Source organism: Strix aluco, chromosome 1 (genome assembly GCF_031877795.1).
Source record: "Strix aluco isolate bStrAlu1 chromosome 1, bStrAlu1.hap1, whole genome shotgun sequence".
In the NCBI taxonomy this organism is placed as follows: Eukaryota; Metazoa; Chordata; class Aves; order Strigiformes; family Strigidae; genus Strix; species Strix aluco.
In genome coordinates this window covers 114,413,442-114,425,370 of record NC_133931.1, presented here as the reverse complement: position 1 = coordinate 114,425,370, position 11,929 = coordinate 114,413,442, and the positions used below count along the sequence as shown (strand labels likewise).

The 11,929-nt window shown below is 42.2% G+C and overlaps 1 protein-coding gene across 2 annotated transcripts in view; it reads left to right on the top strand.

Moving 5' to 3' along the window:
- Nucleotides 1-3,668: 3,668 nt before the first annotated feature.
- Nucleotides 3,669-11,929, top strand: part of PTPRN2 (protein tyrosine phosphatase receptor type N2) — a 683,390-nt gene continuing 675,129 nt past the window's right edge. Inside the window, exon 1 of one of the 2 annotated variants that reach the window (XM_074831707.1) lies at nucleotides 3,669-3,934. In XM_074831707.1, the coding sequence (XP_074687808.1) occupies nucleotides 3,817-3,934 (118 nt within the window). In that variant the 5' untranslated portion in view covers nucleotides 3,669-3,816. The remainder of the gene's footprint in view (nucleotides 3,935-11,929) is intronic. The other variant, XM_074831706.1, reaches the window with a different exon arrangement.

Here is an 11,929-nt window from a genome sequence, read left to right as displayed (position 1 = left end):
TCCTTCCTTCTACTATTTCATTCTGGACAGTATTAAATTTACAAAATAAACCTATAGTCACCTTCTTGCCTCTTCCACAGTAAACTATTTCTGCCTACCAATGTCTTTTCTAGCAGAGCTGTTTGCTTTTAATATAATTTTGAATGGCCCAGTGAAATTGAGAGAGGAAGGCTGACCTTATTGAACAATGGTTAGATCACGTCTGTGAATGAACTAGAGCAAAAATTTGAATGTTTAAAATCTCAGCCCACACAGGTGTCCAGGCTGCTGGGCAATTAGCCATTCTGGGATTATTTCTGGTCCTTTCTGGATCTTTTTCTGGCCCTTACTAAGGGATTTTTGATTAAAACACGTATATTTCTCATGAAAAACCTTAGTCAGACAACACAGCATTTTCAAACAGAAAAGTGTTTCCTTGAAAAACTGCCATTCAGCTGTGGTTACCATGGATAAGAATGTAAATCTTTCATACATATAAAATCATATAGATTACCCAGCTCTTCTTTCACTTTGCCTAGCATGTTTTTCACACATATATGGGTATCATATAAAGACTCAGCTCCAGCAATTAAGGACATGCTGAACTTCAATATGTTAGTCACTGTGCTGAAATCTTCATATCTATAATTCCCAATGTCATTCTTCCATATAGCCTCGCATACACCTTCAGACACATTAGCAACGGAGAGCTGATATTCTACCCTCTCAGCCTCCATTCAGTATCTTTACTAGTTTAGAATCACTTACCAGAAAGATTTAAATATGCCCTTACAGTGATACTTAGTGATACCCTCTTCCATTCTCAAAACTATCAAGTCCTACAGTTTTGTTACAGCCCCGCAACATCTCTGACTTCAGGAATGGAGTTTCATTTTTCTTGTCTTTCTAGTAATTTTCCCAAACAGCTTATACCCTTTAGGATTTCTTTTTCCACAGTTCAGAAACTTATTGAAAACATGGTAATAAAAACCACAATCAAAACAACCTCAAGAGGTTGGTAGACCTAAACATGGATGCTTAATTTACTATACAAACTATTAAAAACCTTGGCACTGAGAAATGTCTTGAGAAAATGACTGAACCAGCAAGTAACCTGCATGTGTCATAACACGTTATTTACACTGTGATTCTGTTATTCATCTAATTTACACACAGACTCAAGTCTTGCAGTTTTTACACGTCATTAACAAAATTCATTATACCTAATACCACTGGCTTCAATCTGTCTGTTCCTGGGGCTCTAAGACAGATCTGTGTATCTTTGCTAGGTTGCAGCCTACTATAAAACCATAAAATACAACCAGGTAGGGAATGCTTTACACTTTCCAGTCCTGAGAACTGATATTTGAGTTATTTCCAAATGTCCAATTCACCTACCAACTGACCCTTTACTCTTTCCTTGACACCTTACTCCTGTCTTTACTAACCTTGTGTACCCAAGGATTTCTTCCTGTCTTTGACGAATGCCCCTTCTCGCTTGATTTTTCATAGTTTCACACGCATTTGAACAAATGTCATTATTTTGCTAATCCTCTGCACAGAGTGACTATGAGAATTTTAATTTAATTTTAAAATCTGCACAGTATTTGATCATAAATTCACAGGACCTATGCAAATCATTCATTGCAGAGCTGCAATGACTTCCAGTAATATGACTGCTATTTTGTATTTTGAAGAAAACTTGTTCTCTCACTGTGCCTGCCATTTGCTCCTTTCTTACCTTCAGTTGTTTTGCAGTTCTCTGCTAATTCAGATGACCTTTTTCCTTGTTCCTACTACTAGCTTTTAAAGCCAGATGGTTTGCATAACCCATGAGAATATACTAATTTATGTTTCAGCACTTTCATTTCTCATCTTGTCCTTTCCATAGAACGTTTTTCCCTCCTTTTTTGTTTCTCCCCTTTCAGTGCTCAGAATTCTTTCAGAGTCTCTGAAATTGATTTTCCTGAGGTAAAGGGACCTTTTGGGTTAGTGAAACCACTCCCTGCAGACTTAAGCAGCCATGCAACAGACCTCAAGGCCAGAAATGCTTGAAAAGACCATCTAACCCTTTTGCAAACCCTGGGTCAACAAACACCATCCTGTATCTTTTTTTTTTTTTTAATTTCTGTTTTCTGAATCAAATATTGCCCTTTTATGTATCTGAGTCACCAACCTTAACCATAAAGGAGGTGACTTTGCAGCAGCTCTAGACTCCTTTTCCCCAGCACAGAGGCTCACACTTTTCCCACAGAGCAACACTGAGAGAATAAGGGAAGTCCACAACTGTCTGTCAAGGGCACCAGGAACCATAAGTACTTTGCGTGACACCCTGAGGCCCCCCCAGCCCCCTGCCCAAAGCCTGGGGCACAGCTCCGACCTGGGCCCCCGGGGTTGGCTGACCACCCCATGGCAGGTCCTTGCTGGTCCCAGCATGGTGTCTGGACTTCTTGTGCTCACCCTGGACTGGATGTGTGAGTGTTGTTTTCTCTTCCAGCTTTGAGGTGAGCGAGGAGGAACAGAGGTGCTCTTCTACGGTTAGTTTGTTCTGGGGGCTTTTATTATTTAGTTTTCTGGTCTATAGCAAAGCAGCTCTATGTATTACAATTTTAACTCCTTTTACATACCTTGAGTGCGAGCTTGTCATGACTGTACCTGGTTAAAGCCAGGGATGAAGCATGTTAGGGAGTACAGTTAGAGCTGTTTACCTCAAGTATGAAGACGATCAGGAGAATCTGAAGCTTCAGGGAAGAATAAAGCAGATGTCAGGGTGATGGCAGGGGCTGGGACCAGCCATCACTCGCCATGGCATGGAGCTGGCTGTCCCAGCCAAAAACACATCCCCTGCCAGGAGGCACGGCAGCTGCGCTGTTTCACCTCGGTGACTGTGACTGCTGCATTAAAGGCTAAATATTATTACACTGGGTTTGTGAGAAAATGAGAGCCTGCGAACGAGGAGGGAGTCAATGGGTTTGTGCCTGAGACTCCAGCTCCTTCCTGGCAGCCCAGGCCGAGCGCTCCCACTCACGTGGAGAGAATCGGGGACAGGATGTGGAAGATAAACATGTCACCCGTGCGGACGTCTCCCAGGCAAACACCCACGCCTCAGCTGCGGGAGGTACCTACCTGAGGGCTCTTAAAATCCTCCAGGATGGCAAATAATTTTCTGTGGAAAAAACGGTGGTAAATAAACCACTACTGAGGAGGCCGCAGGGAAAATCCACGCAGTTAGTGCGTTTTTGAGGACAAAACTTTACAGGGGCTGAATTGGTTTTACATCCAGGTGTGTGGAACAAGCACACTTAATAACTCCCTCCCCATGCTCAGCCATTTTTGCGGGGGATTCAAGCGAACGGCCCCTCCGGCGGGAAGGAGCCCCTGCCCCTCGCCCGGCGGCGCAGGGCTGCGGCCGTGCCCGGGGGCTCGCGGCCCGCCTGAGGCGGAGCCTCCGCCAGGGCCAGGGCCGGTTTAGGGGCCGGGGGCCAGCTCCTGCCCGCGCCTTGCCGGAGGGGGCCCGCTGCTGCCCCGAGACCCCGGCAGGGAGCGCAGGGCCCTGCCCCGCGGCCGGGGAGCGGGGAGGCGGCGCCGCGGAGCTGGAGCGAGCTGCCCCCCCACCCCCCCGCCTCCGCGCCTGCCGGGCGGGCGGGCCGGGGCGGGGCCGGCTCGGGGGCGGGCCGGCGGCGCTGGTCGCTGTCCTGGGTGTTGAATCTGCTGCGGCTGCCGCTCGCCGGAGCCGGGAGCGGTTGCGGGAGGCGAAGGGCGGGCGGGCGGCATGGAGTGAGGGCTGGCGGCGGCGGGCAGGGGAGCGGGACAGCGGCCGCCTGCGATGGGCCAGGCATGATGGGGGCGCTCGGCTCCGTCCTCCCGCTGCTGCTGCCGCCGCTGCTGCAGGTCCTCGCCGCCGCCCCGCGCAGCCAACCGCCCTCCGCCGGAGCCGCCGCCGAGGCGCGGATCGGTGAGTGGGGCGAGGGGCGGGAGGCGTGGGGCTGACGGGGAGCGGGGCCGCGCCGTCCCCTCGCTCCCTCCGCTGCTGCCCGGGAGCTTCCTCGGAGGCGGCTCGACAGGCCCCCGGCGGCCGCGCCTCCACGGCTGCCGGTGAGGGGCCCGTCCTCCGGTCTCTCACGACCGGCTCCTGATGAGGGGCCCGTCCTCCGGTCCGTCACGACCGGTTCCCGCTAAGGGGCCCCGTCCTCCGGCCCCTCGCAACCGGCTCCCGCTAAGGGGCCCCGTCCTCCGGCTCCTTGCGGCGCGGCTGACCGCTGAGGGTGCCCATCCGCCGGCCTCCGGCGACCGGCGACCGGCCCCTCACACCTCCTGGGTCGCGCCTCTCCCCGCCGGTCCCTGGTCACCCCGAGGCCGGTCCAGGGCCGCAGCTGCCCCAGCGCCGTGTCCCGGCGGGATGTCTGGGAACACCTCTGAGGAGCCGGTCTCGCCGAGTGTCCCCACATGCTGAAAACTTCCACTGGGACAATCACGAGGCCCCTGAAGTCGAGGTACACGCGTGGCAAGTCACCAAAAATGCATCCAGCCTCCACATATTTAACCCTCCTCCCATTTTAGTGCATTCAGCCCACTAAATTGCCCTCATATTTGGAAAACACAAGAAATCCCCAGGCCACAACCCCCCAGATGCAGCCCAGCCTTTGCTGATGTCCACCCCTAACTCATTCTGCTGGAGGTAGAAGTCAGCGCTGGCTCCTGATTAAGACTGATTTAGAGGTGTCTAAAAGTACCCAGTGCTGCCCAGTGAAGACCATTAAACAGCTTCTTTCTGTTGAGGTATTCTCCTCTTTTAGAAGATACTGTCTGCACTAAACATCCCCGCAGGCTAAACCGACGCACACTAACACAAAAGGATCCTGAAAACAAACTCTCCGCGTTTAAGATCAATACTCTTCTCCTGTGCCACTCTCCCTGGCAGTCCTTTCCTTGCACTGAGACACTCATGACTGTATGCTCACCAGAATTATCTCCAATCATATCTACTAATACAGTCAGTCTCATTTCACTTACAGTATCTTTCCAAAACTCACTTTAAGTCAAGAAGGTCGTAACTTGGAGTATTTTGTATTTTTTCTCAGTTTAATACCCACCTAGAGTGGTTATGGAGATCAGAGAGTGAAAGCTAAACTAGCTGTCCTTAAGAAATCTTTTTTCTAAGACAAAAAATAAAATTAAGAAACAAAGGAAGCCTCCCACAGAAATATTAGTGCAGTCTTCCTCATGTACCTTCTGTTTATTAAGAAGGGATTAAAATCAGCTGACCATGCTTTTAATGAGGTTTCAGTCAAGTGGCAATAAAAATGAGCTATTAAATGCTTGCTATAGTGAGGGTAGTGATGCAAGGTTTTAAGGAGAAATGGTTTGGACTGGATATATCCCTCCCTCCTCTCTCCTGGTTGCTATAGATATAGACTGTTTCTCCTAATCTGCTGAGGAGAAAGATTGCGTAAAAATATTGAAAGCAATAGGTGTAATTTTTACCTTTAATAATGCAATAGACTATGTATTGTGCGTTCTAACTAGTCAGATTTTGATTCTCTCTCCCTAAACATAAACTGCAATTCAGTCTGGGTCACGAAATATTTTTCAGCATGTTGTAGCTAAAAAAAATCTGTGTTTGTCACTTCCCTGTAGCTTCCCTGTGCTTCTGCCTCGGCAAGGATGCCTGCCTGACAGTTAAGGCTGTCCTTCCATGGAAGGGAATGGTGGAAGAGGAGGCTTGAATTTACATAGTGAATCCAGTGGTCTGGGAGGTATAATTCAGACATATTTCAATTGCAGTAAAAGAAGTTGAGCATTTCTACTTCTTGCTGGGATAGGGAACTAACTGATATCTCACAGATCTCTGTGAAAGATGGGAAAGGATTTATTGTGTTTGACGAGATGCAGGAAAATGTTTGCATTGCTGGAAGTGAAACAGTTTTAGCTGTCTCTTCTCTTACAGTTCCTTTATTTCTTTTATTGATCAGTGTTTCAGATCTCATTAATCTTGAGTTGAAACTATTTATTACAATAGATTCTGTTCAATTTTAGACTGCAATTTTTAGACACAATCAGGAGATGCAACTGCAAATTTACAAGATATCTGAGTTTGGGGATTATTTGTGGTTATAGGTGGAAGATACTCATTTGGTTTCTTCTTGTGCACAGTCACATCTTCTTTAATTGAAAATTGAACACAGATGCATTATGAAACCTCTATAATATGTGCTGGAAACTGTCTTAAAAGCCATGTAATTATAGAAACAGGTTTTTTTATTAATTTGTTCCTATTAAGTGTTTCAGAAAGTCTTCCTAAAAGCTGGTTCAGAAGTAGAAGTTCATGACCTTTACCATTTCATAGGATGTTTTCATCCAATTTCATTCTTTTCCTCTGTTTTTGTGTCGACTTTCATCTATGCTTTCCAATATAGTGATCATCTCCAAATGGTGATCTATTTGTTTTGTAACATACTTATAAACTTGTTTAAGAAATTGGAAGTTTTAAAATTACTGGTAAATAAGATAAAAGATTTGGATTTGTGCTTCTTCTGCCTGTATAATTCATGAGGCTTTGTAGATTGTTCCCGTGGGAAGGTGTTTTTATGAGATGCTGTTATCAACAAAAGCACCTATTCTTCCATTTCTTGACATATATAGTAGCATTTTAAATGTGAACAAATGAGGAAAATTATAGCCCTTCCCCTCTCTCTGTCTCTTGCCCAGGTTTAGCCCAGGAGAGAGATTCTTGTCTTTTCTGCAGAAAAAATTGAGCTGAGTACATAGTAGTGTTCATTAGTCTTTGATGAAACACTGGGGCTGGGAATTTAATATCCTAAATAAATCTTTATTTGTTTATAAGACACAGTCCATTTAAGATTACAGAACTTCTTTTTCAGTGTTTTACAAAGTAATCATCTGTGAACAATATATCCCGATCATGTTTGCTAAATTCCACAGATTTGGGTTATTCTGCTCCTGTAGCGATGGTTGTATGGAATTTTTTTCAATTAGACATTTTCTTGTTAGCAATAATTATGCTGAGGAAGCAGTTAAAATGCCTTCCAAGAAACACTAAGCAGTTACTTCAGTAAAAATTGCAGCTCCAACAATTAAAGTATTTTCACGCAGTTGTACAGCTTTTTACGTAGACTAATCTATTCAGAAAGTTGCAGTGGTATTTTATTTTCATATTAAATAGGCTGTTTGAGGTAGAAACTTGGGAACAAAGTAAACTCTGAAGATTCTTAATCATGTTATTTCATTAGACCTAAAATGCTGATACTTTACAGCAAAAGTCATCCTCATATGTATTAGAAAAGAGAGTGTGTGCTTGCTGCAGTGCCTTTACGTTGACCTCTAATCTGTAAAGTGATGCTTATAACCTTCAGTGAATACGAGTATAATTTTGCAATATAATTTGATCTTTTGTGCTGCATGCAATCCCATTTTTCAATCTGCGTTTTCTTCTTAAATGAGTACATTAATATCCTGTGGAAATTTCTGGAAACAGTTGTTCCATACACCATGTAAAATTTCCTTCAAAGTTGTATTCAAATCATCATATGCAAAAGTTTTGCAAGTGAAATGCTTGTGAATTTTTTAACTAACAAAAAGACAAGTTGGTCACATTTCAATTTATGAAATATTCTTCTAAACCCGTAGCTGTGAGTTCCTGACACACACCGTGAGCAAAGACTGTGTCTTACATTTCACTAGGGTTTAAATATAATTGAGGATAGAAACTTTACGCAAAGACTTTTAAACATTGTTGCATGTTAATTGTAGGACTTTCACAAAGTACGGTGTGCATGTTTAAGAGCTGAAAAAAATGTTTTAGACATGGATTGGGAATTTCAAGAGATTAAAGTTGATCAGAAGTAAGAAATTACAAGAGTGGGGACCTCATTTACCATTGGTGTTGATTCTTAAATTACAAGAGAATGGAATAAAGATGAAAAAATACATTTTTTTTTTTTTGGCTTTTCAGTCAGTGCTTCAAATACAATCCAAAGGAAGCAGTGACAGAGAGCTTTTGTCTATGGCTGTTTCATGGGGAATAGAAAAAAGTATATCTTGGTTTAGTTCTTGTTGGATAGACGTTACTATAACAAAATTAACATAACTTCTCAGCCATCATTGTCAGGTGTTTTGAAAACCCACGAGGACTGAAATTTTGCTTCTTGCAGCAATTTTGAGCTGAGCTGGAGCTCACTGAAGTCAGTGTCAACCTTTCCATTGACTTCAGTAGCGTTTGGATCAAAATCTGGTTGAGGCTTGTAGCAGACTGGCTGAGAAAGTAGGGGAATTATAATGTTCCCATCTGTTCAGTAGATAAAATTTCCTGACTTCCCAGTTACATTAATTTGGATCTTCTTACAGGCACTCAGGTCTTTTGATATCATCTTGATTTGATGTAATTATTGATGATGGAGCCTATATATACTATGCTAGCAAATAAAAATATCAACAGAATAATTTCATTAAGACCATGCTATGTCCTCAGAACATGAAAGGTTCAGTGTAGGAAGTTGTATGCTTCCCTTTGTCAAAAGCTTTTTGGATATTCTAGAAATGTTTCTTAAGTAATTAGTTATGTTAGAAAGCAACTTGAAAGTAGGTTGATATCAAGGTACGTCTATCTGCTAGTTCTGTTGAATTAAAAGTAAGAATAAGCATTAATGCTTTTGGTATCATGACGTGACTGTTCTGCAATATCTTTTTACTATCTAAATTATTTTTTTGAAAGTTTCAAATGGACAGGAAGTGAATTATTTCTCTGTCAGTTAAAGGAAGTCATTGCACGGTGCTCTAAAGGTTATTCATAGGATGGGATTTCTAGGGAGATTTTTTTCTTTTTGTTCAGTTTACTGACTCAGAGAAAACAGACAAGATTTTGGAAATATAAGCTCCTTTCTGCTTCCTACCTGAGTGTACCCCAACATTTCTCCATATTTTGTGAAATAAAAGAGAATATTTTTATTTGTCTTCCTTCTTTTTATTTGCTGCTAACAAATCATACTAGTCCCAAAAGCTTCATCATACCACACTGTCATCATACCATGCTGTCAGTCAGCCTACTGAGAAGAAATTAGGTTACTCCTAGTTGTTAGATCCTGGAATATTTGGGCAATACTGCTAAAATAACAAAGGCTAGTTAATGTTGATCCAGCAATGATAAATAGGCAGTTGCCTGTGTACTTTGTTACAATGAACAGCAATGCTTACAAACATCAGTGTGGAGAGACTGCCATTAGTGAGAAAAGGGCAACCACAGTCCCTGAAGGCAGCGGAGCCCCCTGATAAGCAGGGAGTTGATCAGATTTCCATTGGCTGGAAAGAAAGCGTAATCTTAGATGTAGGGGATTACCATTGGTCATATGTATACAAATCCATAAGAAGACCTGTGGAAGCCAAAAGGCAGTGTATATTCCAACTTTCTGAAAACAATATATATTTTGGCCTCATCCCACTTACACTGTAGCCTAAAATTTACATAAAATCTCTGAAGTTATTCTTACAAAATCACTATATATAATGTCTTGCTAAAGTCTGTGTTGGTGTTTACAGGCAGATTTAGGAAGGCATTCAATAAAGATTGGAGGAAGGATCAATTTGGTTTTGATGATAAAATTGGCAAAGGAGGGAAAGTATCCAAGAGGCAAAATCCACTGCTAGTCTTTGTCAAAGACAGGATGCTGAGGTGGATGTATATTTGATTAGGCTCTGCATGGTCATTATTAATAAGTCTAGGAAGGCAGAAAGTAATATTGTTGCTGGTCAAACAGTTTCATGTTTGCAAATGAAGAATAAGCAGGTAAAGATGCAGATGAAGAAGAGCATGTTTGCAGGGAAACAATCAGAAGAGATGCAAAGGAATAGAGATATGTTGGAAATGTGGATGTTTAAAAGAGGGAATGAGAAATGAAATGTTTAGTAGAAATAAAATTATTGGAATTGGAGATTTGTGAGTTGTATATGACCTGTAAAGATGTAAACTTAAGATTGGGTGGAGTTACTTTTTCTCATGGAAGAGACGGTCAAAATGTAGCAGCAAAACTGAGATGTTAAATGGACCAGTTTGAGGAAATGCTTGTAGACTATGAGAAACTGTTCTGGGAATAGAAAAGATTTATTTCTCTTAATGTAAGGGGTGGGATTCATCTAACTAAATGTAATTATTTGAGCTAATCACTCTAGGCTCCTTTTAACCTATATCTGGTTTATAAATTTCAATTAATTTTACCCAACTCTACATATCTAACATAGGTCAGATAAACGTCTCCCTGACTGCAACTATTGCTTTCCACTTAGTATTGTCTTAATATATTTCCCAGGCTAGACTGAGTATCTGGCTGTAAATATCTACATGGTATGTACTGCACCTTAGCTTTTCAAAAATCAGATGCTCAGGTTAAACTTGGGGAGAGGTAAGAACATTTGGAGAGTGATTTACCTGTCTCTCCCCATTGAGGTGAGAGTAATGAAGTAGCTTAAACTAAAGTTAGGTTGGTTGAGGACCACCTACTATATTACTGCAAACCATAGGCATGACTTTGAGATATATAGGTCTTGCAAAAAAGCTGTTTAGGAAGGTCCTGTGAGTAGTCAGGCAGGTAGATTTGTCTCAGAAGGGACTGAAACAAGTGAGGTGACTGAAGGATATTAGTAGTCCTGGAAAAAAATTTCTCTGAGAAAATCACCCTGTGGTAATTGCAAACAAATGAAGGTGACCTCTGAATGAGACGGAGAAGAAACAGACATAATAGAATGAGCAAGCAAAGGGAAAAAAAAAAGCGGGTAAATAGAGAGGAGGTCTGCAGGTAAGAGAGACAAATGGTAGGAGAGTCTGGTATTGGAGAGCTGAAGGAAGGGGGCCATGAAGACTTACTACTTTTGGACAGTCAGGAGAAAGCATGAAGGACATGGAGGTTCATGTGTACATAGGATTACTGACTTCTGTGAGTTTTAGGGGCTTTAGTTGTGAGGGGGGGGTGGAAGGGCTTTATTTTTAGCTCAGCCATTTCACAGTGTCAATATACTATCCTCAATTGCCATTCAGAACAGCTGTGCTCATCAAAAAATTAGGGAACTTTTTTCTGAAAAGATTAGTGGGGCTTAACTTTATAGAATTTATTCCTTTTGAGAAGGAATTTTTTGAGAAGTAAAGTAGCTTAGTAAATTACTGCATCTTACTGCGTTTTCCCCTATAGTTTCTTTCAGTGAAACATACTTAAATATTAAACATAGTTTTTGATGCACTGTCTCTCTGAATGGAGATTTAGCACTTAACATTGCATACCTATTTTGCTTCAAACTAATACGTTGATAAAACAAGCTATTTTAACTTGTAAAAATCAGTAACTGGAAGTTTTATGGGAAGTACAGCTGGTTGTAGTGGGTGTAAGGTCTTTTCTTTCAGTCATAGCTTAACAGCATGCAATGATGGTTACATAAGCTTGAAATCATAGCCAGCAAGGACAAGGCAACGCACAGAGATATATGTGCCTCCCAAAATGTAATATACTTCTAGATGCCCTCATAGAAAACAATGCAGCTGAGACCAAGCACACACTACATATTATAATAAACTTACAAAATTCAACAAAAGTCAGGAAATATCCAAATACATGTAAAAACCCCATTTTTACTCCCTCTCTCCCCAATTAACCTTTGTTCTCTCAAGTTTGAACCTCAACAAATTCTACAAAATACCTTACGGAAATCAATCTTGGATGCTGAAAGACTGATAGATATTTTTGATTTCTGGCACACAGGAATCTTCTGTTCTCATTATTCTGCAGGAGATAGTCATCTGTCTATCTGTTGCTGTCCTAAAAGGGCTAAGGATATTATAACCTCTTGTTAATGTTCTGCTCTGCACGAGGAGGACTATCTTTTCTCTACAACTTTTTTAGTTGGTTAATACAGTTGTGTTAAACTCAGAGCAGTTGTTTCAGACACCCGC